Source organism: Paramormyrops kingsleyae, chromosome 2 (assembly GCF_048594095.1).
Source record: "Paramormyrops kingsleyae isolate MSU_618 chromosome 2, PKINGS_0.4, whole genome shotgun sequence".
In the NCBI taxonomy this organism is placed as follows: Eukaryota; Metazoa; Chordata; class Actinopteri; order Osteoglossiformes; family Mormyridae; genus Paramormyrops; species Paramormyrops kingsleyae.
In genome coordinates, this window is record NC_132798.1 from 25,551,266 (window position 1) to 25,577,055 (window position 25,790).

At 48.0% G+C, this 25,790-nt stretch overlaps 1 protein-coding gene across 4 annotated transcripts in view; it reads right to left on the reverse strand.

The window, feature by feature from the left end:
• The window catches only part of aopep (aminopeptidase O (putative)), a 63,151-nt gene that overhangs the window by 6,582 nt on the left and 30,779 nt on the right, over positions 1-25,790 (reverse strand). For all 4 annotated transcript variants that reach the window (XM_023802892.2, XM_023802895.2, XM_023802894.2 and 1 more), the window contains exons 11-15: positions 24,313-24,373; positions 22,437-22,499; positions 21,500-21,583; positions 4,473-4,589; positions 810-896 (exon numbers count right to left, since the gene is read on the reverse strand). In XM_023802892.2, coding sequence (XP_023658660.2) covers positions 810-896; positions 4,473-4,589; positions 21,500-21,583; positions 22,437-22,499; positions 24,313-24,373 — 412 coding nt within the window. The remainder of the gene's footprint in view (positions 1-809; positions 897-4,472; positions 4,590-21,499; positions 21,584-22,436; positions 22,500-24,312; positions 24,374-25,790) is intronic.

The window sequence follows — 25,790 nt, forward strand, 5'->3', positions numbered from 1 at the left end:
CCCTCCCATCTGTCCTGCTTACCAGTCACCTCCTGGCAGCTGCTGACAACCGAGAAATGATCACTGTAGTCATGTATATATCGGGGGGGGGGGGGGGGGGCTGTTCAGAGATATGGGTGCATACATGCATGTAGGTATACACAAAACTCCATTCATGTGCTATTCCGCTTTATATTTATCCATGGGAAAATTGTCATAAGCAGTGTTTTGCACCCGTTTGGGACTGGCTTACTCTGTGCAATGTAACATGGCACTCCAGTGTCATTTCAAAGGGATTTATAATCAGATTGAGAGTCCAGGCCCTTTTACTGTCAGCCATTAGTTCCTGTTGGTTTGCATTACTGTTCTTTGAAAAGAGTCAGATAAGATCCAGGATACGTACTTCTATCATGGAACATGTACGAAGGGCACGATGCTAATCCTTGCCAAGCACTGCGGAGGAGAACGTGCCCCGCTTACTGACTAATATCATGCCGGACATGTTTACGTGTCACCCTACAGCTCTATACAGGGGGACCCATCCTAAGGTATGAAATGGCAGTGTTCAGTTCCTTGTCTACCATGGCAGGTACCGTCTCCATTAGAAGGCTCAGTGTTGGAGCATTTCTGATTTTATGAGCATCTTCAGGTACTACTTTGGTGAATTGCATCTTACAGCAGTAGACAAGGTGTCTGATATACCTTCAGTAGGTTCACTGCCAAAAATATGTCTGTGTGTCTTCTGTTGTGATTAATTAATTTAATGAATCCTTACTAATAGCACTATGGACCAGGTCTGTGTGTGTTTTCATGCAGCACCATCGACAAACCTGATCTTGCAGCAGAAAACGTTCCACATCCTTGTACGCGGCTGTGTGCTTGTGTTTGACCACCAGTTCACACCAACGATGTCTCACCTGAGAAAGGCAGATAAACATCTTCAATAAACTATCAAGTTCAGATGCTTGTCCGATTTGAGTTCAATCAGTGTTTACCTGGAGCAGCATTCTGTGCTACAGCACTGAATCCCACATCCACGATCTCCTGTTGGAGGAGCGCTGTAATTTCACTATAAACAGTGCTCCCTGAGTTTAGCCCCGTCAGCAGACATATTAGTTGCCATGGATAAGTGAAACCAAAACAGCCACATGGACAAAGCAGTAAACTAACCGCTCAACTGATTTGGATCCCCAGCCAGAGCTGGTACAGAGCTGCCTCACCATTGGATCAATATTCACCAAATATTGAGTGGGCGGAGCCAGGTGAAAAAGCTTGGTAGTTCCTTCTGCCTTCTTGTTAAGGTTCTGGCTCTTTAAGGCATGCCTGCCCATTCTGCAGAGCATCAATAGGAGCACTGTTAGTGCACGGACTCGGTGAGATCAGAGGCAGGCTCTGTGCTGCTCCTCGCCTTCCTTTGGCACCACCAGCACCAACCCGACTGTGGTCTCTAAATTCTCGGGCCCTCCTCTAGACCTCGCGTATAAGACAGCACCTGCTGATGGGCCCGCTGGTGACGCAGCGCGGGATGCTACGTGCGGAATACTGAAAAGGGGAAAAGCTGCAGTTTCCTCTTACTGCCATCGTCAAAATGAACTGTCACAGCATCACAACTGTCACTCTGCTGCGATTCAGTGCTCCGCTTGGGTAACTAGTGGCGGGCTGGAGGGCTGTTATTCGGGCCGCACTGCTAGCCCAAGTGTGATTTTTAAGATTCCAGGCTTCAATTTAAGCTGGCATGTTTGTAGATCCTATTTACTAAGCCAGTAAACTGGGTTATTCAGGAGCACAATGGCAGCATGCGGTTCATCACACTGCACCTGTACAGTAACAGGTGAGAGGCGCAGGCAGCTAAATGCTCCCCTGCCTATTACATCACCTGGGCTCTGGCCTGGTCTGCTCCAGCGACTCATTATTACATCATTAGCACGGCGCGTTATTTATTTATTTGCTTATCAAACACTTCTTTTGAAGGCAGCTTGAGGGTGTAATTTTGTTCTGGCGTGAAGCAGAAATGGCTTCGCTTAAGCACACAGCAGCATGGCTGCGACCTCCCCCCCCTCCCCCCCATTGGCATTTTTCATACTGACTACTACAGCACGTGCATCCTGATAACCTTGGGGGGGGGGGGGCACATCTCCCCCTCACTGGCACAGTGTTTACAAAGATAAAGAGCTGCTGGTAAACGTCTGTCTACGTGAGGCCACATATCGATTAACGCAAGTCAAGCTTAATTAAATCAGATGGAGGCTGCGGAGCGCGTGGCCAATTGGAAAGGCCAGTATGGATACTACAGGACTCAATGTCAGCTCACAGACCGCGGTACCACGTGCTCTACCAAAACAAACAAAACGAGCTCCATTTCACTGTGACCCCTCGTAACCTAAACCAGTGGCAAACGGACGTCTGAACCAGAAAGTTCCCTAGAGTCACCTTGACAGCTCGCTTCTCTCTCTCAGTCTCCCTCGTTAGACAATGTCTCCTCCACACCCAGACAGGAGACGACGTGACACGTCTCTCGCTGAGGTGGCCTCCAGAGGTCCTGCCCCATCCATGTAATGGTGAAGACCACACTTAGGGGTTAAAGAGGCAGAAATGATGCCGGCCACTTTGCAGAGACCCGAGCTGTCATGGGGGGGGTTCCTGCCGTTTTTGTGTGGACACCTGTGTGATGGATGGACCAATAAAATTTGCTATGTCTTTAGGCACTGAGTGGTTTCTCGAGCAACGCGAGTGTGGGGTGGGGCATGCCACAGAAGGAGGGGCATATAAAAGATAGTGACCCAACCTCTCTTAACAGCCGCATTACCTTCAGATAAGTAGCACTTTATTTACACATTTTTACTACCTGGATGCCTTTTCCTCCTTATTCACCCTCTGCATTGTGAGAGCGATCTTCAAAACATTCACAGAGATTTACCAGAGTCTAGGAGACTTCCCAGTGCCCCCAGTAAAAGGAAAGAAAAAAAGAGTTTATTAGCCTAGCCAACAATTGTGAACTCCTTTCCACTAATAGAATATGCACAACAGTTGTGCCTAAAGACATCTGGAGCGAGAAGCTATTTTCTTCTTTAAACGGAACATTTTCCATATAAAAGAACCTTTTTCGGATTGTGGTTTTGCATTTTTGGAACAGAAACATCTTCTATTGTTATACACTGCTATCTGACAAAATCCGAGGTTTATTGTACTACATCAGAAATCCACACTAAAGACAGACCACATGCTCATTCTTACCCACAAACCCTAATGGGTCACCTGCAACTCAGCAAAATGTCAACATCCCCGAAACATAACAGATGATTCACTTCTCCTGGCGCAACCGAAGTACAATACAAATATTTACATTCACGATGGTTTAATATAAGCCTGAGGCTGAAAAAGGATAGAATGGGAAAGACCTTAAATATAACACAGAGGGTCAATGTTATTTAAGCAAGACGACAACTGTTATACATAAAACACTGGACATGAGTCAGCTCTCCTGGGCAGTGTATACGTGTGCGTGTGCATGTGCTGGTGTGTGTGTGTGTCTGCGTTCACATGCCATTCTTATTTATTTCTAAATCAAGAGTCTTTCCTGGCATTTCCTGTTGAAAACCTTTGCTCTCAGTTTCAATCCACCAATTTCTCGTAAGAGAAAAGCCACTAAACACGACGGACGGATGCGGGATTGGAATTTGTTCCAATGATCTCTAATGAGCAGACTTTCGTTTAGCAAACCGAAAACGCATGCAGAAGACATAAAGGGAACTATATGACTAAGGCTTGATCACGCAGGCATATTGTTTTTAGTACTGCAAGATGGGGCCGTTTTACAGCTTTCGGGCACATGCTGAGCCAGCGGCATTCTGTGCCGATTCCATCCCCGTTGGCACAAAGAGATGCCCTGACAGATGGTCCTTTGGGACGGAGGGGGTCTGAACACGATCACGGTGATAATTCACGGTAAAATTCACTGCCCCGTTCACTCAAACGCATGTCAGGGGAGGGGGATTTAAAGGTTATGAAAAGCAGGTTGTTCTGTTCACACCCGCCCCCCCCCCCCCCCCCCCGCAACCGCCTACTCCCTTCCCGCTTGGCCCCCTCCTCCCTGCCCCACTGCTGCATTCTTCACACAGATACAGCCTGAGGACAAAGGCCCTGATTCACTAGGCATCATGAAACACGGCTCCATGCTACAGGATGTATCCTCATTGCCCTGATACACACATCACCTCCCATTCCACAGGCTGCTTCCCATACAGCTCCTTCCCAACGGCCTGGTTTATCGACAAATAATTTGTAGATATAAATAATAACAGTTAAACGTCTTGTTGCCAGGCACCCAAAGCACGTAATCGATGTTAAGGTTATGATGCAGACCCAAACGGACCATGAGCAGAGAAAGGGCCTATCGACAGAGCTGTAGGCCAGACAATAGGACGCATCATTGCAGCGGTGTGGGTGAGCCGGTCAGGTGTGAGTACATCCGTCCTGTCTGTGCGGCGTCTCACCTCGGCGTCCCTATCCTGTAGATGGTAGGTCTTCTCCAGAGCGCGCAGCGCCGTCAGGGACAGATCAGGCTCATCCAGCAGAAGCTCTAGGAGCAGGACGAGCTGCTCTGGGATCACCTGAGAGCCCAGAGAACAATGTGGTCATTTAACACCATCCTGCCAAAAACAAGGGGATGTGAAATTAACAGCATAAAGCATAATGGCTCTTTGTGTGCAGATTGGACTTCCATTCTCCGTAAAACAAAATGTTTGTATGATTCCTCATCACACCCATTTTCCTGTTGGGAGGGGGGTGTTCTTTTTCCTAAATCATAGGAGAGTGCGCACCCTCACACAAACACAACCACACAGAGAACGCCAAAGCCTGCACACTGTCTAGTGAACATATTCAAAAACAAGGCAAACACTTTGTCACTATGCATGACAAACGATGTTTCTCTCTGTATGAAAAATTATTATTGTTTAGAGGCACATTATCAACTCTCGTTTTTTTTTTTGTTGAAAACGCCTGATAAGTAGGAAGTACAACAAAGGCTAAATAAAACCTAACAAGTTATTAAAGACAAACCAGATATTAATTTTCAGTTTAGGCAACACAATGTAAAGGATGTACTAAAGGGCACCGCAGCAGACAAAACAGGAAGCCGGTACCAGGAGTCAGCGAGCTACAGGAAATGACGTCCAGCGCTCATTAAGAGATGTCCACAGGAAACCGTGTCAGCATCTCAAAATGTCGGCCCAAGGACAGAAAAAGTCCCTAAATCTAATTTCTCCCTGTGGCTGTTGTGATGAAATTTCATTCGGAACGAAACAAGGAAAGAATGTAATGGAGCTTTAAGGCACAGAGGACAGAATCACAAGACACACATGAGAAAAAGCAGAGACATACCCAAACATGATATATGTTAGAAAATACGGTTATATTTATACATCATATCGGATGGATGGATATATTACACTACATATTATTAGTGTATTTTGGCATAATATGCATTCAAACTCATTTAACTGATTGCAAAAGAAAAGAAAACCATTTAAAATATGCCACAGAACATAAGGTTCTATATATATATATATGTATGCATGTTTTAGTTTCCAGAGAATCCATTTTCAGGCTTCCTTCCTCCTGCTGCTGAGTTTTTTTTGGTTCTGTCCTTTTTTGAGCGTCTCTGGCGGGGCGTTGGAGTTAAGAATTTGGGCGTAGTGAACTTCTTTTCTAGCCGTGCAGTTAAGTTTCTTGGAAGGATTGGAGTAGGTTACCATGGTTGGACACACCCACCGGTGGGCCCTACCGATCAATGCGTCATTCAACAAAATTAGTAGCTAGTGCAGCCAATGCAATTTTCTAGGTGTGAACCAGCAGAGTGGTGCCAGCGTGCAGGACGAGGGCCGAGCCCATCTGGGTGTGTGCTTGCCGGGCCTCTCCCTCCTAGGGAGCTCAGTACACAAGACCAGACATGAGCTCCCCCCGCCCCCCCACAGCCCAGGCTCCATGCCTGGCAATCGTCACGCAGCCTCCATTCTAACTCGGCCTCTGTCACGCACATGTACGCACTCGTCCCACTTAGCACTCTCTAATTAAGAAAGAAATACCCACACAGAAACAAAAGTAACTCGTCCCTTTTGCTTTCACATGCTATATACGAAGTTATACCATGTGTGGCATTTACACGTGTTTGGACACATGTATGTATATCTACTCAGAGATTAATACTGTTTTTCGTCTATCTTTTTATATCCTGCTCACACATAAGTTCTCCAAAAGATGCTAAAAACTGTGTGTCGCCACAAGACCTGGTGTGAAAAGCGAGGCTGAACTCGGAGAAGTTACGTGTTCAGCACGTTATCGGTTTTCGACATTTCTGACCCAAATGCGCAGTGAGAAACGCTTTAATCAAACTTACCCCTTTATGCACTCTTATGTTGTACAATAGCCATTTGTCAAAAGCCCTCCAGACAGGTAGCAAGGAGAAGAAACAAAAAAACAAACAAACTGTACCACTAAGCGCGGTGAGACACACGGCGGAGTGCTGTCAGACTGGCATGCACTCCAGCATCAACCGCTGCGTGAGCTCAGCAGCCAACCATGCCCCACCCTGGAGTTGCCCCGCCCCCGAGTCCCCTGGATGGCAGCGAACGTCCAGCCTGGGCACCGACCAGGGGCGGAAGATGCAGATATGGAGAGGGAGGGCTGGTCAGCAGACGGGGGTGGCAGCCGCAGGAGACGGATGTGCGCGCAGAACACGGAGTGCTATTCTTACTCTCTATCACGAGGGAATCTCTGCCTTCGTCGGCAAAGCAGCCTTCTTCCCCTCCGACGGCCTCTCTCCCTCCATCCTGTCCCCGGTCTACAGGCACATTGCGGCCACACCTGTGATGTCATCTCAGTTCACAGTGCCCACCTCCGCGCTCGCTAGTCTGCCCCCCCACCCGTCTGCCAGCCCGCCCCGTCCTGCCCCAGCCCCCGTCTGCTCCTCTGTTTCTCCTCTCCCCCTCTCAAACCCGCCGTCTTTTCTCAGACTTGCGTGTTAAACGGTCTTCCCTAAAATGGTTACAGAATGCTTGGGAGAATTTCACCCGGCCAGATATGGGTCTATATTTGTCTGCATTACCCGCGAGAGGAACTATTTGCGTTGAGTGGTCTAAGAGAATCACACGAAAAAAAAGAAAAGAAAAGAAAAAAGAAAGACTCAAATACGGAAAGCGACTGGCAGATCTTCAACAGAAATAGGCCAAATCAAAATTAAAGCAATTTGACCTTTGCATATTATACACAGAAGGAATTTATGCAGTTTGCCTGTGTGAGTTTCAGTGGCAAAAGGTCACTAAGACATACATTCTCTTTCATCTGGGCTGATAAAAAGGCGGCTTGATGTCGCATTCCTGATGGCAGGAAGGCAGCCAATGGTGCGACCCGCTATTCCCATTTATCCATCCCCTTTGAAAAGGAAAGGAATTTGAAGTCGTAAAAACTCCCGCATGGTCAATTTGCCTTTGGGAACGGCAATTGTTCTTGGAAGGCCCCTTTGGTCGGGAAAAGGGACAATAATCCTCTCATTGAAGGTGTGTCACATACACACCACTGTTGCATTTCTGGCCTGAACAAACTTTCAGAAGCTGAAGTAAAACCATCAGATAATTATGCAAAATGTGTCTATCCTCTGGTCAGTACTCTGTTGCCATTCTCCAGAAGACTATCGTCAGTACTCAAGTACCATTCTGCATAACCCTACCAACCATTACTACTCCAATGTCGTCCTAAATAACCCCACCATCAGAAGTCCAATGCTATTGTATGCAACACCACCATCAGTATTCCATGCCACCCTACAAGACCCCACCATCAGTACATAATCCTATCATCAGTACTCTGTAAATTCTGCTAGTCCATGTCCTACTCATGATCACATCCCACTCATGGGAGTTATACCTGAGCAATCCATATGCCGTCTGAGATGCACGCACACACACACACACACACACACACACACACACATATATAGAAAAAACAAGATGAATCACTTCAAATAGTGAAAATTGCACAATTAGTCTTTTTTCATTTCACTCTGAATTTTCAGTTCCGTCTTGCATAACAACAAAAACATTTAGAAAAAGCTATGGCCATTTGAGTTAGAATAGGAAGGACTGCTTCAGTGCCCCCCCCCACCCCACCACATTAGCCTTGTCTAAAAATCAGATTATTTAGTCTTAAGACTCATTAATTTTGTTGAAATAAATAGTGGATTCAAACTATAAAATAAATGATCGAGCTTTCGCTATAAAACTATAGACCAATTAATCTCCATCCTACTTTCTACTACCCTGCACACTGATTGGATGCAGATCTACTAGCTGAGCCCAGAACCACTAATTTATGGCTTAACAGACAAAAACTGGCACAGGCTTCACATGAACCAATAGGTCCACTTCCTGAGAGCTTCATCACTCACTGCTTTACCCCGGTTAACAACTGAAGCAATCACAAGGTCTCCTTTTCAAAGGGCTGCGTACGTCCTAAGCCACGGATTCATATAATAACAATGCAGAGATCCCCAGAGCTGCAGGTAGGGGCCAGCGGACCTCGTAACAGCTTATTTCGCCATAATTGAGGCTGGCTGATAACAAAGCATTCCAGAATTACAGACGCGTCTTAGCTGCCAGTCGTCTGAATTTTAATCCCTGAACGTTGAAGATACTCGACTGTTTTGAGGAGTTCTTTCATTCCTGCTCCAAAATAAACCTCTGAACTCATACTGTGGTACGAGAGGCAAAAATAATGCGTGTATCCTGATGGCATATGACTGTCACAGTAAAACCGGCCTATTTAAACCAAGCAGGAGAGCACACTGTAAATAAACAGAATTAGCCTCACTAAGATGCAAGTAGTACCCTGGAGGTTTATCAGCCATAGCGGCATCCGACTGACAGGTCCTGTCAACGGCAGGGGGCCACCGGCGGAACGGGAGGGGGCGAGGAGACCCTGTCACGCATGACAGGGCGGGTGACACCTGACAGTGGGAGTCGGCAAGCTGAGGCCCATTTCTCCTTCCCCGGCCCTCCAGGCCAGCCTGTGCATGACTGTCACCAGCGCCCCCACCACCGTCATTTCCCCCCGGATGCTTGCAGCTCTAGCCAGAGGTACCGTTCTGTGGGACCCCGGAGTGAGCCGTGCCACCTAACACCCGCCGCTCTGCAGAGGTACTGCCACGGCGGAGAGCGGCTTTGGGCTCCAGACCGTCAACGGATGCTGACGGGAACGCACTGTGGTGGCGCAGGGCTCAGGCAGCGAGCACTGAGCGCGCTCAGTCGGCGCCGGCCCAATGCTGCCCGTTCTCGCATGACTTTCAGCTTTAAGGTTGGATTACATCTTCCTCCATTCTTCCACACGCTCTTTGGAGTCAAACTACAGACAAAGGTTGCACTGCTTTCTTAACAGAGTATACTTATGTCTCCTCTGGTCATGGTCTGCCTTCAGGATGCTGACAGGGGCGGACAATCAGCTCCAATGAGTATCACTCCAGGACCTTTATACCTTCAGTATATCAATGAATTGCTAATGTAACATGAGTACAGAGTCTCAGTAAACCCCTCTATTATTAGGTATGTATAGTAAAGTAAGTATAGCCCTATAATCATGCTATGAATATTGCCCTCTCTTGTGATGATACTTTGAGGATTACCCTTAATTCAGACTGTACTGTATCGCCCTATACTCTTAGTGTGCTGTGAGTATAGCCCTCTGTTCTTGGTGTAATATGAGTCTATCCCTCAGTTCTCTCTGCCAAGAGTAAACTCACCTGGTTTGAGTGTGTTTCGGTATAGAATACCCTCCTTTGGTTACTGTACTAAACACAACATGACTCTACGGCTGGTTTGACAAGACATCTGAGAGGCTATCAAAAATTCCCTAAAGAGCCGTGCATAACAGATCTGAAAACACAAATGCCAAAAAACTGAGAAACAAATCTGAAAAACAAACCAGGATCCAAGTGTACAAATAAGCTGCCGTTTAAACAGACCATAAATAAAAAGTTCTACCTTGTGGGTCATCCAATTTTGAGGCTCATGAAGGTTCAGGTGACCTGCCACACGTCGTCCAAAGCACAAGTGTGTAAGTTAGGGATCAACATCAGTGCTTCTCTGAGCTGGAAAGCAGTAACGGAATCCACTCTGCTCCCTTGGCTTGGGACCAGAGGTAGCCGAGTGACATGTGAGAGTGCTGGGAAAGGGGACACCTAACGTAGAAGATAATCGTGCGTGAAAATGGCCTGCCTTTCCGTAAGCCACCTGCCCGTAAATAGCTTACAGGTGAATGCCTGTCCACCTGTACACATGAGTGCTTCATTCCAATTCATTTTCCACCTCACCTGCTTCAGTATAAAAAGGTGCTCACATATAAGCAGTCTGCGGCATACAAACCTGCCCACAGCCTAGTGCACAAAAGCATCATTAAGACTTTTGTTAAAGCCAAATGTGTCACAAATATGCAGCACGAAATATCTAAAAAAAAAAAAAAAAAAAAAAACTCTAGACGAAATATGAAAAAACTCATTTTAGGACAGTATCGTGTGAGAGATATAAACATGCATTTTTCAAGACATAAGCAATATTACACCGTCCTATTCATGTTAAAAACCTAAGGCAGCTCAGTGTCAAGGTCCTGAAGAATACAATATTAAATACACAAGCAATAGAAAATAATATTTGTGAAGAATCCTTTCCTACAGCCAGCATACTTGACTGACAACCACACCGGAATGCTCTTCGATCTAAAAATATCTTCAAAAGTTGCATACCATAGATGGCAAGATTTACTTTGGGCATATAAAATTTAAGTATCAGATTTATGTGTACAATCATTAAATATTCTGGGCAGCATGGTAGCTCACACATGCAGGTTTAGGGGTCTGAATGCAGCCTTTGCTCGTGTGGGTGGGAGCCTGCTTATTCCCCCAGTGTGGGTTTCGTCCCACAATCTAAGACATGCAGTTCGGTGAAGAGCAACCTCTAAATTGCCTTCGATATACATGTCTGTGCCTTGCGGTGGAGTGCTATCTTGTCCAGGGTGGCCTTCAGCCTTTTACCCTAGGCTTTGGAGACCAAGGCCGTTTGTTAGAAGATGGATTATTACATACTTACAAACATGGGGAAAATACCTAAAAAAGACCAACTTCAAAAGAACAACTTCTAGAGGAAAGACATGAAACTGAGCAGATCTTCCGTGTGGGTATTTTTACTTTACGGTCATTTTAATCACTGAATGTGGTATTTGCAGTATAAGGGCCATGAAGGAGAAACTGAAGTTCTATCTGAAGTTACTGCACGGCGTCCTTTTTTAATTATCAAGTTAGGAGCAGTTCCAAGAATCCACTCCATCTGAGAACTCCATGAAGACCTGAACCCCATATCTTGGGATTGTTACTCTTCTGCAGCTGTAATGGGTGAATCGTGCAAATCCATTGGCCACTTGTAAAAATAAAAGGAGCACATGTGAAACTGTCATACAACAACTGTAATAAATGGATTTCTGTGGTCCTATGCTAAGAATGACCTCCCAGAAAGAAGGGCAACCCACAGAAGCCTTCAAGTCAAGACACTGTCCAGCAGAACCACTCTTAGTATAGAGGAGCCTGATCCAAGCCTAGGAGGATCCCTCAGTATATGAAAAGAGAAGTTTACACAGCAGGAGGCATCCCTGTAGAATAAAGGCACCTTCAGGTTATTTTGCACTCAGTGTGGGGGGAACTTTCATTCCAGCCTCCCCCAACCTCACACATTTCTCTAAGAAGATCAGATTTTACAATTCTCCACCCTATGTGAAACATATGACTCTTCCATCTTCCACTCCATGTCAAGGAAGAGTTCTGACATGAAATATAAACAGTCCTTCTGCACTTGGCATCTGAACAAGTGGTGTACTCCCCCAAACCACGGCCCTGTAAAAAACGCACCCTGACGCTCCAGTCTCCCCAACATGCAATCAAATTCACTGCTTCCCATCTTGCCTCCCTTCCCCCTGCTTCCCTTTGATCGTCCAGCTTGGAAAGGTTCTCACACCATAAGCCTTCCTTCAAGAAATGTTTCTAGACCAAATGACTCATGGAAACAGACGTTTCCTGGAGGGGAAAAAAAGAAATCTCAGGAAATAACCATGAAGGAGAGACAGGAGACTGGGACAGTCTAATGGTCTTATTACCCTTTTCCAAAGTCCAAAAAGGTCCACTTGTGAAAGAATTGTCAAACCCTTTTGAAGCATGAGAATATTCCACTAATAAAATATAATAATTCAAAAATTAAATAAACCACATTAATTCCCCGTAGCACAAGCGTTTATCACTGCAGAAGTGTCTTCTGGAACGTTCAGGGGCCCTGGAAGGTGACCGTACTCCAATGGCTAGTGATGAGCAGTGGGACGAGCAGCACCCGAGTACACAGAAGCCACCGGACCTGGACACAAAGTACTGGCCTCCTCAGAGCTCCCCGGCGTCTCTCTGTCCCCACAGCAGCCTGCCAGCCTACGGCCCCCCAGAGAGGTCGATACGCGTGAATATTCATAGAGCGACCCCAGACTCCCGGATCAATGAAGTGTTACTTTGCGAAATGGATTCTTGTTCTCAAAACATTACCCTCTATGTCCCTCTGAGCAGAAATGTCAGAGGGCTGAGGCATGGTAAACAAATTAACAAGGAGGAACTAAATGTACTCTCCTACTGGGAGACCAGTCACCACAAATCAGTTAAGCTGACTGACCCACCAAGAACAGCATCCATATTAGATGAGCTTCTAAAAATCACAGCATCGCCATTTAACATGTGTGTGAAATCTTCCTTTTTGTTGGTTGACAGTGGACAGTAAACAGGAGAATCTCATGCCATTTCCAGCCCCTCCTCTAACACGCAGTGGGAGGGGGTGGGGGGAGGGACGACAAAAGCAATACTGTGCAGCTTCTCTGAATAATGCTCTCAGTTTGCTGACAAAACCAACAGCTGCGGGTCGGCCCTGGCCGGGGAGGAACAACAAGCGCTCGCTCTGTGATCGGGACACTGACCTTATTGGAGTGCTCACCTCCCCGCATTACCAGCCACACACAACAATGCCAACGTCAATGTCCACACCAACGATACTACCAGCGCTGAATGTTACAGAGCTTCTGCCTATACGGATACATTTTCAGTGTCTATAGAAAGATTTCACATCCGTGGAGAATGATCAGATTTCACCTGCAGGGTCCGATTTACGGCATCATAATGCTGGATATCATATCACACAACTGAGTCATATAAGTCACATGACGCGAAAGAAAAAGTTGTTGGTGCCACCGATAGTCCACAGTGACGCTTGACGAGAACAGTACAGAGGGCGAGCAAAGGTTCCGGATCACCACCTGCAGATCCGATCAGAGCAAGAGGAACATAAGGACTGGATGTAACACTGAATCCCTTTCAGACTGAAAGCATGTTCCTCTTCCCATTTAACAGTCACTATAGTGAACGACCCACCTTCAAAAGTTTCAAAAGGAACGTTGTTGTTCAAAAGTCACAGTAACCCCTGAGTAAAAGGTACAGGTGGTTCAATCGTCTGAAGTTAAAACAACAATGAATGAAAAATTTAAATGCCATGTGTCAAAACGATTCCAGCCTGCAAAGGAGGCCGCTGTTTGAAAGGCAGAGATGGAGACTTTAAAAAAATACAGATGTTCAGGACTGATTGAAAGAGAAAAATGAAGGCGAGACATAGTCTTTGTGCCTGAGCTGACAGAAGAATTTAAGAAGGAATAAAGCCTTAAATCTCCTCCGAGCATCAGTCACGCACCATTGGAAAGCCGGCCCAAAACAACAGAGAAGACAAAAGGGGCAGCAGAGACAGAAAGGACACACACGTGTACGCACGAGCGCACGAGCGCACACACACACACACACACACACGTACATACACACGCACACATGTACACGCGAACACATGTGTGCTTGCTTGGCCTTCAGAATTTATGTGCAGTGATGACATTTTCAAACACTGAAATTCAGCAAAGGCTAACGTACACAAAAAGAAATGCCAATCTTTGTCCATTAATAACCTATTCATTCATTTTCAATAAGACAGAGCATTAAGACACACACACTCACACAGCAAATACACTGAGACAGAGGACTCAGGAAGAGCATGGAAATGTCACACACACATACACACAGTGTACACCCCAGAGGCACAAGCTGGTAACACCACCCACTGAGTCAGCAGACCACATACCATGGATAATATATTAATGAAATGCATTTCTGATTGAAGAAAAAAAAAAAACTTATTCATTCAAAACAGGAAAATCAGTGCACATTAAAGAATATTATGAGATTAAAGAAGATTATAGATTAATCAAGATGAAATATTATGCCTTTCTTTACTGTCTTACAGATATTTAAGACTCCCAAGTAACTCTGAGATCCAACGTATTTTCCCAGTGTGACTAGGAATGCATGTGACTCAATGCTGACAGCCGTTATAAAGACTTGGGGGTGACTCCCCACACCAAGATCCCCCTGAGATCACATATGAGCCCATGAGAATTCTCAAAAATAAAACAACCAAGGTGATGGAAGCTCTTTACGCAGGTAAAACAGGGGTACCTGAAATTAGCCCAGAAATAAATGCTATTCACATCCTGTCCATGCATGGATGGATGGATAGGGTTCATCCAGGTCAACCTTCCATTCTGCTCTCCACACCTGGCAACCCTTCAGGCCGGGCTACTTTGTTTCTCAACGCCCCACATTGCAGTGAGCAGTGGCAAGGTAGACTGACAGCAAGCGCCTGCTACTGAAATCTCTAAAAGGGGATTAATAGATGGGGCCAAGCCATCTTCTGCAGATCAGACACCTGGATAAGTAACAAGTAGACTCTCCCCTGCAGAATGAAAGACGGACACACTGCTGCTTACTTGTGAACAGGCCCGAGAGAAGTCAGAAAGACAGAAGTAAAAAAACTCATTTTTGCGAACTCGTTTTCTAATATAAAAGATTATCCCAAATCTTATTACAGGCCTAAGAGAATACAGATTCACATGAAGCCAGTCTGAAGTGTCAGCTCTTCTGAACATTAGAGGAGTTGGAGCCACATCTATCTAATCCTAGACGAGACACACAAAGACAGCAGCATGCAGACACGCTGAGCTATTGACTGTACGACGGCTACAGTGGGTCACAAAGTACCCGAAGGCTTCTGGGCAGCACAGTGCCCTTCCCTCTCCACTCTGAATCGGCTCTCCTGAAAACAAAACCATCCATGATTTTAGGGGCCGCCCAGGCTGCAGCACAGCCCCTCCACAGGTATGTGAATTAGAACACAGTGGGAGCTCCTGGTCCACGGCATTCAGACAGATTGCCTTTGACTACCTGGAATTCACCACATGATCAGAGCTCCGAGCCTCCAAGGACAACTGTCTGAAGTGCTTAAATCACACTGTCTGGCATTTACCACGAGGCATTTGGGGGTCTTCACCTAGAAAGCTTCATACCATAACTTCCATCCATTCATCTGCGCATCCAGCACAGAGTTATGGAGCTAGCAGTCACCACCACATAACAAACAGGGGCGAGGGAGGGAAACTTGGGACGATTCGAAGGGCCCCTATGAATTTGGAACATAACTGAATTGGTCTGAGTTGGGGGCCCAATACGATATGCTTTCATGGGGCCCAAAATCTGTAACGGCACCCCTGATAACAAACGTGTATAAGATACTACTGTATACCAAACACATATATTAAATGGAAAGAATATCCATAAAGTCAACCCATGTTTTGCTTAAGACACAGAAACACCATTTTGCTTCAAAGGAGCCTTTGTATGAAGGGCTGGTAAAAAATCCCGGTGTGATGGTTTCTGGAGGGAAACGTGGGAAATGGTCAGAAACGTAGAAAAGTCAGGTCTGGTCACTTACTGGATATTCAATGATTATTATTATTTCTTTAAAGGTAGACTGATCCCATTTTATATTTATTTTCTGTTTAATTTATGGCACACATTTACCATGAGGATAATCATGCTATGGGAGAGGATGTACTAAATCATGTGATTAACGTAATGGACTTAATCTGATTACTCCTCAGTTCTTCCTCCCAAGTTAAATTGTTAATATGCACCATTATTTATCTGTGGACATCACGCTAGTCATGAAATTCTATCTGCCAGTGGTAAAAGTCCCATAGTTCACATGGAAAAGAGCGACAGTATTGACATGAGGCCGGGATAGCGTGGCACCAGGCCAGACGGCATTGAGCGTGGCCCGACGGTTCTCCAGACGGGGGGGATATGAGCGAGACATGCTGCAGAATGCAGTGTTTCCCGGCTGCCCCTGGCCATGATCGCTTTCATGTGTGGTTCCCCCAACCCCAACCTGAACATACAGCCCACGGCCCAGCCACATAAACCAGAACACATTAAAGACATGGGATCATATGGCGGCGTCATGGGTCCCGCTGCTGGATTATGAGACTCGGGACAATGCTAATTGGCTCAGGCTGCCTGGAAGCTTCATTGGCTGCTCATTAACCAAGTGAAATAAGCGCTATATACTTTGGAACGAGTCACCGGTACTATGGCTTCCAGTGAACCACAATGGATGAGGTGATGGTTAAAATCGACTTTTGTAAGTACATAATAGCAATACTGTTTAAGCGTCCTGGGAAATAGCACACACTTCCTTTACAGCACTAGCCTAGATGGCATCTGCTAAATCGCTCTGTTTTTTTTCTTTTAACAAAATAGTATTTGAAATGAACGTTTGAAAATATCTTGGCTGACATATGAAAACAGTTGCTCCCGACTCACATCAACATCGCGAACGTAGGTGTCCGTCCAATATGGAAGCCAGGCACACAGAAAGAGCAACAGCGCAGTTGTACTTAATAGTGCTGCATTGTGCTCCTTTTGTTCACTGTTTTCGCCTTTTACATTGCGAATAAATGCTTCGGCTAACAGCCGCCCAACTCCTTTTGTTGTCGTGCACGTCTCTGAATGAACACTTCGGTCAACGTGGGCGCCCGCTCAACGAGTCCACCACTATAAACCACGTAGGGGGTTTACGGAGACGACCCCCACCCCCCCCCTCGCCTTCCCAGAGAGCACAGGGCTGGCGTAATCAGCGCGGTCATGCAGTATTATGAAAAGGATGGGGGCGGAACGAAAGGCCGACACAGCGAGAGGGAGACTGGGAAGTTAGCTTGAGGCAATATCGGTCAGCCAGACCCACGTGCCGACAACGAGGGCATCGCTGACGCACATCCTCTGCTGGGCCCTTGTTCTCTCTTTCGCTGCAAACAAGCCGCTCCACACGCATCCCAAATAACAGCTGATGATTGTCCTCCGCTCACCCTGGCTCCCCCCACGCGCACCTCGGCCCAAAGCTCGGAGCAGACATCACCCTTTAAGTCAATATCACCAACATCTACAGCTGGATGTTTATTTTTCAAAATGAAGGTTAACTACCTTGCTGACACAGGATTGCCCTTTCGGGGGCACAGCCCAATCTATTAGCCACAAATCACCCAAACTGCCTCTCCTCCCCGCCGGCCTCACAGAAGTCACCGGAGGGGTCGAATTTCCCACACGCTCGCAGGCGCCTAATAAGTCTAGCCTCAGATGTTGGGAGTTCCGTGGCTTCTCACAACGCTCCTCCATTGTGCGGCGCCCGTATGTGCAAATAGTGGCCCCCGCGGGGGCGCTAACGTCGCTGAGAGATGGTGAATAGTGCTGGGGAGGAGAGGGAGAACAAAAAAAAAAGGAGTGTACCACTGGGGAGGAGTGTACTCACGGCACTAAATGTGAGCGATTTACGTTCAATTACAAAGAGCGGCCTACGCAGGCCCTCCAGAGCCATGAATCGTCGTGGCGACGCAGACTTGATGGCTGTTGGGCTCTTCCGCACTAAATCAGCCACAAGGGGATCCACGGAGGTGTGGCCAACACAAACAATGCCGCCCCGTCAGGGGGCGACGTGCCGTTTCATGCCTGGAAATCCTCCATTTCCCTTCCTACCCCCCCCCTCCCCACTGCCGGCGACAGGCGAAGGGACGTAAATTCTGGTCGAGGCATCTGATTCCGGGGGAGGCTTCCGTGGCATGGGGGAGAATGCGCTCCTGCGCCCAATTCGCATTTTGGACGCCAGACGCTAATGCAAAGCATGCGAAGCGACACAGCTCCATGTTTCAGTGCTAAATGGCCAAAAAAACAAAGCCTCTGCTTAGAAAATAAGAATACTTAGAGTCCTGAGTATCCATCAGACGACCACGACAAGTCCAGCTGGGCCAGTATGGGATTTCTTTTCATTGCTGTTGCACTCTCTGTAGGCCACATAATCCGCTTTTCGGATCAGAAAGTACTACTGCATTTGTACCAGAGCTATGGAGAAAGAACCTGCCTTGATGATCTACGAAGACAGGTCGATTTTTTTGGAGAAAAAGTCCAAAGCTTGCTCTGCTTGGATGACTTATTCGCAGCTCAGAAAGCAGAAGGGATTGCTTGGCTCCAAGCAGGAGTTGGGGAATTCCTCACTGCTGTACTGCAGTTTGGGGGATCTCAGTGTGCACCAGCTGCCCCCACCAAGGAACCTGCTCATGAGCTTCCTCATATTGGGCTCAACTGTCAAGCCACCAGACTGGTGCAGCCTTCACTCTTGTTTGTTTTCGACACCTGGCTAGACCCCTTGCCTAGTGATCTCACACAGGTAGGTCAATGTCATCTTCTCATTGGCTGAGGATGATCGTGGGAGCACCTCTGTGCTTCCTTGGACGACCCCTTGCAGTGCATGACAGTAAAATCAGAACCAGCCTGTTTCTCTTTTTCCGTGGGCCAGGCACAAAAGGACTCCTCTCTGTCTCCGTTCTGCTTGCACCATATCAGCCAGACTTTCTGTCATGAATTCTAATGCTTTGTAATTCACGCCAAATTCTTCTTTGCCACGCAGAGGCAGGGAACGGGACTTAGTACTATTTTTCTGAAATATGGAGGGAAGCGGCTGCCCGTAAATGAAGGCAGTTGTACTGTGACGTCCGGGGCCCCGTGAACATGGTGGTTCCGTGGTCCCAGTTGGCGGAGCTGGTCTTATCTCACTTCAGTCTGAAGAACCACAATTGGAGGAATCAAGCACCACAGAGACTCCCAGCTACACCAGATGTTTGAGCCAAATGTGGCCCATCTCGTTAAACCACCCCCCCCCCCTGGGTTGGACGGAGAAATCAATGAACGTGTGACTCCTTTCAGATAAAACAACAGCAGCCAAAGAGTATTTCTCAACAGACTACAAATGCAACGCTTGAGAGCTAATAGCTACTCGAACAATCGATAATGGCAAATTACCACAAATGAAACTATAAATACATATAAATAATAAATTATTTGACCGTCTCACAATGCAGCTTTTGCAAAGGGACCGTAAATCTGGTTTTTGTCACAGATTTGTTTGGCTTAACAGTCAATCTTCTTTGGCCCCAAGGACACAGGTGGGACAGAACCAGCTTCGCCGCGTTCGGATTTTTCAAAAGTCGGATCTCTAGTGAAAACGCGGCGTGCCGCGCCCAAAAGCAAATTCTCTTCTGGGTGGGAGAGGCGGAGCACATAAACAGGGAGGGGCCGGTCTTAAAGAACAGCTCTGAGATAAAGGGCCGCGTACACCGGGTCACGAAAACGCAGAACCAGCCTCTCATTACGCTGCCCACTGATGAAAATGAGCGCAAATGAAGCTCATTATCAAAAGACCATGACTAATGTCCCCCTTAAAAAAGGATGGCAATAAAGCACCATTTTTTTTTCTGGTGGCAAACTTTAATTTTACATTAAAGTGACCCCAAATGCAGGCCTGTGCTATGTGCCCCCGGCTGGGGCTGCATGGCCGGGGGCAGGACAGCTGCACTCGGCTGTGATGTAATTATGTCTAAGCTACAGCCTGCCGGCATGGCGGCTAATCAGGGCCCCTCTCTGATTGGGAGACGGCCTGTTTACGAGCCAGAAGTAAGGGGAGGGGCCGTGGTGTGTAGGGCCTGGCCTTTTCGGAAGGGTGGGGGTTGGCTGTTCAGGTCGTGGGCAGGGAAGGAACATTTGAAGTGCCAGGAGGGGCAATAAAAACTACACCTGGAACGCCATGGGACTCTCAGGGAGGGGTGGGGCTGGGCCAGAGGGGCCAGGGGGGCTGGGTCACCTCCTGTTTCCTTTCAGGGGGCCTTTTATAGCGGGACTTCAAACAGCACAGCCACCCCGCCCAGCTCCCTGTGCCGCTCTGTCGAGCATTACTGGCCATTCCCCCTCCAGACCAGCCTCACCCAGTGCCCATGGAAAAAAACACACGGCATGTCGTCACAGACTCTCCCGCTCACATTTCCAGCTATGGTATGAAATTTACGAGGCTAGATTCTTTCTTTTTTTTCTTTTTTACAAACAGACTCATTTTGTCTAACCAACTGGAAAGTGGCAGAATTCAATTTCACAGACGTGCTGCTTAATTCACCAATCGTTGACCACAGAGTGCGCGCTTACTCTTTAATGTTACCGTGCGAATACGCTTCAACAAAGGGCTTTAAAGCACGGCCGCAGATTAAAAGCACAATCTGATGTTAATTATTAAAATATAATCAGCACTGTGGAACGGCAGCATCGGGCTCTACCTGGAAAACCCGGCAAAGCTTATAACATATAGAGAGCACTTCCACATGAACGTCCAAACCAGAGGCACCTGGCTCAACACATATTTCACTTATTTTCTGCCTCAGTTGTATGTAACTTAAGATAAAAGCATGTTGTGTCCATAAAGGTGACAGACCTAAGACTTGCTGCTTTGTTTATAATGTCTGTACTGATTTCCACCAGAAGATGGACCAACCTACAAGTACTTTATGTTATGTAAGATGAAAGCAATGCGCGCACACACACACACACACACACACAGTCACTCTCACAATAACAAGGTTCTGGGAAACTTTGTATGGAAAAGTACGATGGTCAGATATTATCTTTATGGGACAGGTGACGACGTCATCTCAAAGACAGACTTTCTGCATGTCCGAGCACCAGCCTGAACCGGTATTTACAGAACAGTCTCCCTTGCAGCAATGTGATGCTCTCTTAGAAATAAAACCAGAGTGAAATGTGCTGCCACTTGCAGTATAGGATGATGCCCCCCAGCCCTGTCCCCCCCCATGTCAGAGAGCAGGCTGACTGGCGTACGCGAGAGTACTCGGCAAAGTGGCCGCGTCCCTAAACCCAAACATGAAGTTCCCCCCCCCCCCATCGCGTCACCGTGCCAGCCTGGCAGAGGTTTCATAGGAGCCCGGGTGCTTTTCATGGCCGGGGCCCCCATCCCGGTGGCTGTCCGGCCCTCGGCGGAGCCATATGGAGGCTGCCACAGAAACCACATCCCCTGCACAACCCTCACGTGCTCCACTAAACACACAGACAGACAGACCAATATACCCAACATGCCCTTAAGCACTAAGACAAGGCAGCAGTGTGAGTGTTCCTGAAAGGCAGCGCTGGGAAGCCTACCCCTTTGAAGTTCACCTTGGGCTCCACTCGCTTCCGCTTGCTGCCCTTTCGGTGGCCGCGACTGAAGTGAATCCATTTTGCAACCTGGGGAGAAAGAAAGGAGGGGGGAGAGAGAGAGAAAGAGAGAAAGACGGAGTGTGAGAGAAAATGGAGAGAGAGATACAGAATGAAAATGGGAGGAGAGCGGAAGGGAGAGACAGAGAGCGAGAGGGGAGGGGAGGGAGGGAGAGGAGGGTGACCAGGTGACAGAGCGCACGGCTAGTGAGCGAGCGAGAGAGCGAGCGAATGAGTATAAACAGACTTTAGGCACTCTTTCCATTGCTTAAGTGGAAAGACACACACGCACACAACCATGCAGAGTTCAGAAAGGACGCTCCTGACTGGCGAGTAACGCAATTAGCCATTTCAGTGCGCGGTCGCATAATGTTTTCATTGTGAGGCACTTGCAGATGAAGGAATAAAATGCAGCCCCCCCCCCAACCCCCCCGACCACCACCACAAAAGTGCACGACAATAAAATCAGACATCAGCGGTGCCAGCTTTGTGCTGCTTCACCCGATCACCCAGACTTCAAGTGGAAAACATTCCCTTCAAGTTGTAAACGCGCGCATGCAGACACGCACACACGCACACACGCACACCCACGCATACACACGTATGCTCGCACAAACACGCAGGCAGCTTTCAATACGGATACTCTTTCAGGCAACAAAAGTACAGTTCATCCTGTTTCAAGCTGTATTTTTATCCTCATGTACAGAAGCAGCGCACTTAGTACAGAGCACAGCGCGTAAGAAAGCAGCACCTCCACACACACACACACACACACACACACACACACACACACACATACGTGTCCACACAGACTGGACAGCTTCAGCAAATGAACAGCAGCAGGCGAATCCTCCAGAGAGGAGGAGTGTCTGTGGTTCATTACCTCCTGTCTGACTTCTCCCACGACTGCCGTCCGGAGCCAAGCGGCGCTCCTGTGCAACAGGGGCTGCGGAGAGGAGAGCAGAGACACGGCGACATGCTGAGAGTGAGCTGTCGCCCCCCCCCCCCCTGCCTTGGGAGGACAAAGGGGTGCTGGGTGGGGGGGGGTGGTGGAGAGAAGGCATGCGGGACTGGCTCCCTGCTCCTGCCGCCCGGCTCACCTCGACTGCTCCAGCTCAGCGGAGGAGAAGGAGACTGCCGAGGGGCGGGGGTGGGCGGAGGGGGGGGAGTGACGGACAAGAAGGGAGAGAGGAGAGAGGGAGCAGGTCATCCAGCCGGATTCCCCTCGGCGTGAGCCGGTAGCAGCGCCTGCTGATTCCTCTCACTGAAGTCGGCAAGCTGAGACTCACGAGTCAAACTCTGTTTGGCTCCACGGCAGCCAAGGGAGGGGCCACCGAGAGCACTGCAGCCTCCCTCTCCTTCTCTCTCACTCACTCTCTCTCTCCCTCTCTCTCTCTCCCTCTCTCTCACACAAGCGCAGGCGCTGCAGCTGTATAAGTAAAACATCACTATGTACTATATCAGAAACACACACACACACTCACTCCAAAGGCAGGTGGGTGTCAGCAGACAGACATATGAACGCGGGGGGCCGGGGAAGCAGAGCCAACGCTGGCCTCAGCGTGACACACAACCCCAGGCGATGCGACGGTCTCCCGCGCGTCGTCACGCCCGACTTTCAGCGAGGTGTCGCCCGGACCTTGTGTTTTGTGAACAGCGCTGTAGCGTATGAGCTATGGTGTCTTCGTCAGTGATCCTTCATGCGCCAAAGTGTCGCTGGTCAGTCTGAAACAGTCAGCGCCACATCCTGGCAGGGAGGAGCTTCCCTGTGATGCTTTGGGACCGGGGGGGCTTGTGAACAAACTGCAGCGTCTGCCGGAAGGGCCAGGAATATGGCGGGGGCAGGACCACACCCACCCTCCGGGTGTAACACCCAGGGCTTGAAATGAGAAAGCATGAGGCCCCTAGGGCAGCAGCCCTGAGGCACGCAGAGAGGGGTACGCGTCACGGCGGGGGCCGGATGGCGACGTCCTGCACCGCGCGCAGCTGTCTGCATTCCCTCAGCGGGGACAGTGACAGAAAGCTCTCTGTCAGAACCCCGTTACGGCCGTGTAGTCAGAGGGAGTGGGAGCCCCAGAATGCAGGCCTGCTCCAGCACGGGGTGGTAGGCCAGTGAGCTCTCATTGTTTGTCGGGATACCAGGCATAGCTGTTTTATGGCCTAAATCGCACACCTCATTCCCGGCGTGACTGGCCGCTCGCTGCCCCCCCAACAGACGGTGCTCTGCTTCCCGGCTCAACAGGCCTTGTTTGTAAGGACTACCATCCCACGCAAAAAAAAAAAAACCAAAACAAAAAAAAATTATAATAAAAGCTAGGAACCACCCAGATTGGCTGTTCCTAGCCCACGGCTGTGCGGCCCGTCCGCAGAACAGGCCCGACCTGCTCCCACGGCCCCGGCGGCGAGTGGCGCTGTGTCTGTCCCACGCTCTGCACAGATAACACAACTATTCTGTCTGGGAATTTCTGCCCCGTATTGCCCCCTGCTTGCACCCCACGGTACATTATTATGTCTTGGCGCTTCCCCTCGGTATTTATCCAAGGTCCACATGAGAGTATCGTTATATCGGATATAACGATAAATCTTGTCAAGAGAACAAAGAGGAAAAGAATAAACAGCTTTAAAGGCAACGGTGCTTCTCCTCTTTCAAGAACCAGGCAGGCAGTATTGCTTATTGTTGGCTACTTAAATATATATTTTTTTAATTATAATAATAAATTGATACAACAAGGTGCAAAAAGACAGATTGTGTACCTCACCTCTGGAATGGCAGGATTATCCAGCCAGTCGGCGTAAATCACTTCGAGAGTGAGGCCTTGTCTGAAACAAACGGGAAAAGTACAGTTACTGTTCACGCTCAGGTGTATTGGGCAACAGCAACGCACAGACCAGTTAAAGAGCAAGACATTTTCAAATTACAGTAAAAGGCACCAGCGGTGTGGGTCTGGGGTGTAATTCCCCCCAAAAGCGGATGAAGTTTCCCAAGCATTTATCTCATTTGGCCCTGTGTACGAGCCACGGCCCAGGGTGAGCCATGCCTGGAGACCCAATTAATTTTTGTTTCCAGCAATTAAAGAAGACCACCCTGTTAGTATTCCTGTTTAACCCGAGCTCTTGTCTTTAACTGAGCTGCAATTAAAGGACCAAAGACCACTTCACTAGTCCAACACGTCATTGACCAAATGAATAAAGGCAGCAGATGCGATCCTGACCTGACCAATCAGAGCTATTACGCTCCGTAAATAAAGACAGGAGTTACTACAAGGAGCACTATGTCATTTTTATTATTTTGTTCCCTTATAAAACACAAGTTTAAAACTTAATGTTAACCATTTGAAATTATTTTTTATTTTAACTCAAAAGGTAAATTTTATCCAATCGACTAAAGGAGTGATTGACATTGAATGGATAAAGAACGAGAATACCTATAGCAGGTTTTTTTTTGTTTGTTTTTCCGTGCCACCGAATGAGAAAAGCTCCCAAAAGCAGGACACTGGGACATTATTGGTTACAAAGCCAGCCAATTGGAACCTATTGAAGCTGAAGTTCTGTGCCAAATATGTGCCATACTTCAGGGGATACCCTCTGCCAGCCCGCTGTCTCAGGTGGACTGCGGTGGCCCAGAAGAGGAGGGTGAAACAACGGCCTTTTCATCCGGGAGCTCTGCGTTTGTACCGGGGGACCTCAGAAAGGTGGGCTGGACGCGATACCCCCCCCTTTCCCCCGGGTCTGCCTTTGCAGACCACCAGTGGAGGGTTAAGAAAGTCTACTGTCATGGTTATAAAAACATATCACGTTACAGCACTGCCTTTTTAATTAGTGTGCGTGGGGGTTAGACTTTTGTCTCAGGAATCAATCTCTCGTTAATCCCACCCCTGAAAAACGAAGCCACCCTGTGCCCACCCTCCGCGATGCCACTCGGATTCCTCTCAACCAGAAATGTTTACCGATCCAGATGCTATGCACACACAAATATTGACCGTCCTTAACTTCTGCTTTAATTCAATCAATCAGCGTGGGCAGCTGGGGCATGGTGCCGCATTAACCCCGCAGACTGGGGGGGGGTTAACGAAAGGCGGAACGGAAGGAAGGGGAGAACGGAGGAGCGACCGAGTAGGGGAGGAAAAGGATGAGGGGGAGGACAACTGAGAGAGACAGAAAGGCCGTGTGGGGAAAACAAACTGGGTTTGCCGTGAATTCAAATTTGAAATGGAGAGAGTGAAACAGAGGCAAAGAA